The sequence below is a fragment of the Lycium ferocissimum genome, chromosome 7 (assembly GCF_029784015.1).
Source record: "Lycium ferocissimum isolate CSIRO_LF1 chromosome 7, AGI_CSIRO_Lferr_CH_V1, whole genome shotgun sequence".
Taxonomy (NCBI): Eukaryota; Viridiplantae; Streptophyta; class Magnoliopsida; order Solanales; family Solanaceae; genus Lycium; species Lycium ferocissimum.
Window position 1 is genome coordinate 5,309,076 of NC_081348.1, and position 8,242 is coordinate 5,317,317.

The 8,242-nt window shown below is 34.1% G+C and overlaps 1 protein-coding gene across 1 annotated transcript; it reads left to right on the forward strand.

The window, feature by feature from the left end:
* Nucleotides 1–1,124: 1,124 nt before the first annotated feature.
* Nucleotides 1,125–4,727, forward strand: LOC132063156 (probable protein phosphatase 2C 28). The gene is made up of 6 exons (XM_059455601.1): nt 1,125–1,215; nt 1,988–2,029; nt 2,847–3,233; nt 3,308–3,587; nt 4,032–4,186; nt 4,437–4,727. Exons 1-6 carry the CDS (start codon nt 1,186–1,188, stop codon nt 4,572–4,574), a joined length of 1,032 nt encoding a protein of 343 aa, XP_059311584.1. The 5' UTR covers nt 1,125–1,185; the 3' UTR covers nt 4,575–4,727.
* Nucleotides 4,728–8,242: the final 3,515 nt, after the last annotated feature.

Consider the following 8,242-nt stretch of genomic DNA (forward strand, 5'->3'; position numbering starts at 1 on the left):
AGGTAGGTGGGTGGTGAGGGTATGGTAGGGGTGGTGAATGGGGTGAGGGTTTGGTGGTGGTGGGTGGGGTTTGTGGGTGGAGTGGGTAGGTGGTGGTTGGGGAGGAGGTTGAGGTAGTGTTGGTGGTGGTAGTGAGTGGGGGTAGGGGTGGGTAGTGGAGGGTTGGGGTGGGTGGTGGTGGGTGGGTTGCGGGTGGTGAGGGGGTAGGGTTTGAGGGTGGGTAATGGAGGGTTAGGGTGGGTGGTGGGAGCGGGGAGAAGGATGGAGCCGATGGTAAAAAATATTCATACAAAATACTTCTTAATAATATTAAGACTTTGTTCAAGATTTTAATGATTAAGACCTATTCAGACCAAATAAGTGCTTAGATCTTAATGTAAACAAATGCACTTAATGACTTAAGGCCTGAACCATTCGGATTCAGACTTCCATTAAGTGCAAACAAATGAGGCCTAAGGAGCCATTTGGACATGGTCTAAAACCATTGTTTGAAACCATGCAATTTCGATTTCTTAAGTTGTATTTTTTCTTATAGACATAAAACCCCATAAGTTGTGAAAACTATCAAAATATTCTCAATTCTTATATAATTTTACCAAATGAGCAAGTCATAGTTCATAACAAAATTAATACGCTATTAGAAGGCCTTTCTAAAAATACAACATCAATTGATCAAACTTTAGTTCAATAGAAAAGAAAATTTAACATGAATAGCAATGTAACGACTCTTTAATATAATCCTCCCACATGATAGACATAAATAAAGGTTGGTAAATGGTTGATGGGAGTAATTGTTAAAAATATCTATCAACTTATGGTCTTTTTTTATAAAATATAAACTTATGGGTCAAGTTTTATATTTAAAAATTTTGAAACTATGGTTTGAAACCCCGAATCATGCTTTTTTAGATGATTTGGGATTTCAAACCATAATTTGAAATAATGAGATGAAATGCATGTCCAAACGCTGATTCCATCTAATGATTTCAAACCATCATTTCAAATCGCATATCCAAACGCCTACTAAGTTAACGTTGGTTGTGACAAAAGCGGCGGCCAAACACCGACTTCTCAGGGGACACCACGTGTACATCCACCGCTTCTCTTTCACTCGCATAAAAGTTAGCGATCTTGTACGTAGTATATAGTAAGCAAATAAAGAAAAGTTGATTCATTATATTACAAATGGAAGGCTCTGATTTTGTTAGAGTTAAGGTATGGGATTAATTCTAAGACCCATTTCAATATGTTAGCTATTTCTAGGACCTTTGTTCTTAGAAGAATTAATGCAGGTTCAATGAAAGGAGACCAACTATTTTCCTGCTTCACTTCTCTTTGCCTTCACCCAGGCTTGTTATCTTCTATACTACTACAGTATTAGTTTCATTGTTTAGGTTTATATACATCCTTAGTGTAAGGAACTTCTTATACGATCAGTCATTTAAAGGATATGTGTATTTAAGTAAATTTATAGCCTGATGGTGTAAATATTAGTTATATCATTGTTGTATATAATTTAAATTTTTAATTTTATATTATAATTTACTGGATTATATTTTATCTTAGGATACAGTTTTGTGCTTGTTAGTAATGCATGATTGCTATTTTCGTGGGTGTGTTAGAGTCTTGATAAATAACGTATTTTTTCGAAATATTTTCCTGGAGCATTTTTTTTCTGGAAAAAATATTTATCAAAGACTAATAATAATACTATCGAATCGTTGTCTAGAAAAGTTGTTGGATTGGTTTCCATGCAAACTCTTCCCCTTTACAGTTTGTTTTGTTTACTAAGTTGAGGATTCACCTCTTCCTTGCAGAGAGGAAAATCAGGTGATTCAGGCATCATCAAGATAAAGGTAAATCTAATACCATCTTCTTTTTCGTTTGTAGTTCAAATTTGGTTGGTAAAATCATCGTGGTGCTTAATGACAGAATATTGCAGAAGTGTCACCGTATTTATGCTTAATTGTTTTGTTTTTATTTTCAGAGGACATCGACCCCGGATGATGTAGCCTCTGTTCTTTTGAAGGTTAGATATTTGTTATTCCTTTCTGGATCTGTCTCTAGTTTCAGTTGTTTGTTTGCAAGGAATTACATTTTTTTTTTCATATAGTATCTTCTCCATTAAGTGACTTGTGGATGTAAGTTTTGTGTCTTTACTTGTCATAGTGGCTAAATTTCATTTACTTTTAATATGATAAAAAGTAGCTTCGTGCCAAGTAAAATTCAGTAACCATAGGTGAAATTTAATCCCTATACTCCCCTGTTGGTGATCAACTGACCACTCTCTTTTTCAATCCACAATGTTAGGCTAACCAAGGCTTGTCCACGACAAATCCTGATGGACAACTTTCTACTGTTACTTGGCCTTTTACTCGACATGTTACTATACACAACCTTCTCTGTGTCACCTGATCTTCTATCGTAAATTAAAAGGTCCTCCATGTCATAAATTTACAGTAGTTAAAAATGTTAGTACTGCTATTCCACTTGATGAAGTGAAGCAGTACTCTCCTTCCATGTATCAGTCTCTCTTTTTAACCAACAAAGTTATTGGCCAACTTAAATATAAGAACTGAAAAACAGGATTGATTATATGTAGCAATTAGTAGACATTGCTCAGACTGTATAATTATAAGAGGGTGCCTAGAGTTGCAAACTCATTTTTGGATTACCGTGGCCTCGGTTACACTGGTTTCATACATCACTTATTTTATTGTTCAACTTACTTTTGTTGTTTAGGCTATCAGCCAGTTTGCTTGTATTTCATGATGAAGATATTAGGAATGGTGTCTGGACATGTGCGTTGTTAGTAGCTCAATTTCTAATGTTGTGCTCCTTTTCAGGAGAGAGAGCGGCATGGTGTGTACGGTGCAGGTAGAGAAGTTGACAGCACCAGAAAACGAGACGAGGATGATGCAGAGAACAAAGACTATGATGATGATGATGCTGGAGACGAAGATGAGGATGATGGCGAAGATGTTGATGACCCTGAAGAAGATGATGGGGATGTAAAAGTCAGTGATGCAGAGAAGAAGCAGCAGAGATGTTTCAGCCACGGGTTTCATTTAGTTGAAGGCAAGATGAAACATGGGATGGAAGATTATCTGGTGGCAGAAAATAGGAAAATGGATGGACATAATCTGGGGCTCTACGCAATATTTGATGGTCATTCAGGACGTGAGGTTGCAGAATATTTGCAAAGCCATCTTTTCGATAATATACTGAGGGAGGTATGTTCGAATTAATTAAATTATATTATGTCTCAACAAGCTAATAGAGTTGTAATCGTCTTTACCCTGAACAGCCTGATTTTTGGAGGAAGCCTGTGCCTGCATTTAAGAAGGCATATAGAGATACAAACAAGGACATTCTGGAGAATGTGGTCGGTGCACGAGGTGGCTCAACAGCGGTGACAGCAATATTAATCGATCAGAAATATCTGGTTGTGGCCAATGTAGGCGATTCACGTGCAGTACTAATTCGGAGAGGGAAGGTCAAACAAATAACAGTTGACCAAGAACCGGAAAAGAAGGAAGAAAAAGAACTAGTCGAGAGCAAAGGAGGTTTTGTTATTAAGATGCCAGGTATAACTTCACTTATTTCCAGCAGATTTCTTGATTGTTGGGTTGAGTTTGCACGCAACTGCTGAACTGTCATGAATGTCCAGGTCGTAACATGAGGCTGAGACACATACCATATTGGCTTTTTAAATGTTTATATAAACTTAGGGTATATATAAAATAAAGAATATGCTAGAAAGTAAAGGTCAGATATATTGTCAAAGAACAGAAGAACTCCTACTGTAATTACCAGTAGGAATTGAACTTTCTGACAGGGAAATTTGCTCCCCGTCCCAATTCTGTGATATGTCCTTGTACTTTGCCATTTGGTCTGTGCATCGGGTGCCTACCCGAGAACCTGCTTATTTATCTTCAGCTAGTGTAGAAGAATGTATGTGTGAGGTAATATTCTTAGGCTAAAAATTTTCAGACTAATAATCTATTTCCTTAATGTTGTCGGAAATGCAGGGAATGTTCCGCGGGTGGATGGCCAACTAGCCATGACAAGGGCATTTGGAGATGCAAAAGTGAAGGACCATATCACGGTGGAACCTAATGTAACAATCGAGAAGATAGACAAAGACACTGACTCCATAATCTTGGCAAGTCATGGCTTGTGGAAGGTAAAGTGCTACTAGTAAGAACTATAGTACTAGGTATTTAGTCAACATGATGAATCTGGTAAAAACCATGATGCTATATATCTTTCTCCAGTAATTAAATGCCTTTACGTAGGATAAATTGAGCATTGACAGACAAAAAATGATTCTCTCTGTGTCTGTTTGATTTAACATGACATTGTTTTCTTTTTGGTCTGTTTCGAGGAGTAGGACACATATATAACGCTAGCATTGATGTAACAAATTAATGCAGGTAATGTCGAATGAGGAAGTAGCAGAATGCATAAGAGGGATAGAGCATGGGAAGCAAGCAGCAGAAGAATTGATCACTGAAGCACTTGTGACGGGGAGTCGAGATGATATTTCTTGTGTTGTAGTCATGTTTCATTGATAATGTAGGCATGTACGTAAGTACGTTATGGTTTACTTGGTTGTTTAGTAGTAGTTTGGCCTAAGCTTGCAAAATCTGTTCATTTTGATTTAGCCTTTTTTTTTTTAAAGAAGTGTTTTTCGAAAAAGTATCCACAATGATTTTTTGGTGGGATGGCCAGTGGTCACGAACGACCAACAAGGATAAATTTACCTTTGTTAAACGGCTAGCTTTTTTGTCTAATCAAACAAGCACAATCTAGTCGTTTTTAAACTAAAATCCAGTCAAATCAATTAAAACATGTTGTGTTTAAATTGAAAATTAAATTAAATTAACAGGGTCAAGGTAAGATTGGAAAATATTCGGCCAAACAAGACCGTTATAGAGAGGTTGATATGCGTGGCTTGGCTTCAAATTTTGTGTACTTGTACGAACAAGATCTAGCTTACAGAAAAAAATTGTAAATGATTTTGTACAAAATATGCATAATTTATCTGATATTGTAACTATCATTGATGTGGAGCTTTATTATGAAAATCGGGACGATTGGTTTTTTAGCTCTTTACAAAAAAAAATTAGATTTTTATTTTTTACACATAAGACATTTGAAAATAACACACAAGAGATCTGAAAAAGTCTTATTTCCTCATAAAATCCAAATATTGTACAAGTAAATACTCCTCAATTTTTATTTATGTGAACCTATTTTCTTATTTGTTCGTGCTAAAAAGAATTATTATTTTTATATTTGAAAAAATAATTTACTTTTATGCAATGATCTATAGCCATACAAACTATATGCGACTTATTTTACACAAGTTTAAAAGTTTTTAATTTCTTTCTTAAACTCTGTGCTCAGTCAAATAAGTTCACATAAATTGAAACGGTTAGGAGTAATTCAGAATTATCAGCAATATGAAATTTACACCGAAAATCTAACTGTGTTTGAGCAACATAAAATCGTAATAATAATACAAAATATAATTTGTGTTAAGAATTTAGGGGTTTGTGATGGAATTATTATTTTCTCTTTTTTGGTAGTACAAATGATTTTGCTCTTTTATTTTTTGCTTTCTTTTCTTTAGTCAAATTTATAGCCTGCTTTGCCACGTTTATTTTTGCCAAAGGTACTTATTTTTTAAAAAGTGAGGTATTTAATTAAGTTTTTGGGAGAAAATAAGTGATTATAAGGAGTAGCAGAAGCAGTTTTTTTTAGAAACTAAAAAAATAGCTTTTGCCCAAAAATACTCTTTTTGAAAAGCATTTTTGAATATCTTTATATTTTGCCCCTCATTTATGCCTTCTTTAATTTTTGCCCCCGCCGCCGTTTAATGAAAGTTTTTTGACGAAATTACCCTTACCCCATTAAAACCCTTTCTATTTCGTCATTTGCCCTTTTCTTTTCTTTTTTTGCTTCTTCGTTCCTCCTTTGTTTTGTGTCCGTCTTATCCGTTCCAAAATTTAGGTACGAATTTGGATCTTTTGCTCGTTTCAATATTTGTTTTTATGTTAAATTGTTGTTTGTTGAATTGATATCTTTGTCTTCGTCGTTTTTTATATTTAAGTGATCCTTTTTGATTTAAAATTATAGTGTTTTGTTAAAGTGTCCGTATGATTTTTTGAACTTTAGTTTTCGTTGCCCATGTATATATTTTGGTTTTTTGAATGTCGTATTATGAATGTCGTAATATGTTTTAGTTGATTTTGATATGCGTTTTGGTTTTCTCTTCGTTGAATCTTTGAAGTTTTGCCCGTGAACAAACTGCTTTATGTTGTTGCTGTTGTTTTTGTTTAATAATCTGGTTTTTGTGAAGAATGTGTTTGTGCGAGGCGGCATATGCCTGTTCCGGCAGAATTTTTGTTTTTTGAAACTACATTTATGCCTATTCCGGCATAATTTCGTGATTTAAGTTACTTTGTATGTGTTATGATTTTTTGGTTTTTATGATAGTTTATATGTTTTCCTGATTATAAGCTTTAGTTTAAGATTTTTGGTGTTTTTTTTGTTTAGTAACCGTGTTTTCATGAAGACCGTGTTTGTCCGAGGCAACATATGCCGGTCCGGCAGAGTTATTGGTTTTTGAAATCGAAGTTATGTGGTTTATGCCTGTTCCGCATAACTCATGAATTAAGTTAATTTATGTGTGTCTTTGTTTTTTGGTGTTTTCTTGTTAATAATTTTTGTTTTTATGCAATCTTATGTTTTTGGTTCTTTCTTCTATTATGCAGGTATTTGTGAGTTATGAAAAAGAGAGCAAGATTCGTGAAGAAAAGCAAAAAAATAGATTGTTTTAGTTGAGCATAAAGTTATGCTCGAACTAACCGAATTTGCTAACTTCATGAATTAAGTTAATTTATGTGTGTCTTTGTTTTTTGGTGTTTTCTTGTTAATAATTTTTGTTTTTATGCAATCTTATGTGTTTTGGTTCTTTTTTCTATTAAAAATGGATTTGTATTTGTGAGTATGACATGAAAAAGAGAGCAAGATCCCGTTTTTAAAACGTGAAGAAAGCAAAAAAAAATAGATTGTTTTAGTTGAGCAAGATCACACTCGTGAAGAAAGGAAAAAATAGTTTGTCTTAGTTATTTTTGCACTATGTAATTTTGTTTTTTTTGGTGCGCCCTTGTGTTTTTTGTAAATGTTATAAGATTGTACAGTTTGTTTTGTGTTATAAATTTCAACTTTAACCACCTTTGTAATTTGATGGTGTTCATTTTTAATCTCAACTTCTCTCGTTCATAAAAGTCGCTATTTTGTTGAAAATCCAAGTTATACCGTTTCCATCACAACTTCATGGTTGTTATATAATAGAAGTTTGCCGGGTCGGCATAGTTTCTCATTATGTAAATAGAAGTTCCGCCCATTCCGGCAATTTAAGTTAAGAAAACTTGCCATAACCAACAACAAAGACAAACCATTTGAAGTTATTTGACCACCAAAATGCATTTATTGGGGATTATTTGTGACGGAAAGTCGTTTTTTTGTTGAAAACCAAATTTATGGTGGTTATTTAATAGAGTTTGCCGGGGCTCGGATAGTTCCTCATTTTATGAACAAGTTCCACCCATACCTACAGTAAATCAACAAAGATAAAACGTTTTTAACTTTTCTCTCAATGTACGTAACGCATTTTATTGGGATTAGTCGAGACGCCATAATGGTTGTTTTAGTATGAATGAATTTTTGCTATGAATGAATGAAATATTTTACTTAGTGTTAATTGTATTGTGCTGAATGTTTTATCCAATTTTCCAAAGATTTTAAAATGTTATATAAGCAACAAAGCCCATAAGTATGCCGCTAACGGCATACTTATTTATTTTGTAAGCGAAAGACCCGCCGGTCCGGCATAAATGTGAAACATGAAAACAACAGAGAGAATAATATTGTTATGTCCCAAGGCATACATCTATTAAACTTACCAGATGTAGTATTTGAGATACCAATTTTGTTTCCCCGCAAAATCGTTATACCGCCACAGAGGCATAAATTATAAACCGGATAATTAAATTTGATGATTTTTTTTTCTTTTTCCTCAATGTTTTATGGTAGAGAATTGTAGATTTCATGTAGGGACATTTATCTCTTTCTCTTATATAGTTTTTTATTATCAACAACAAGAAGATAACAACTTAGTAAAAGAAAATAATAAAAGAAAGAATGGACAAGAATAAATGTGTGATTGATG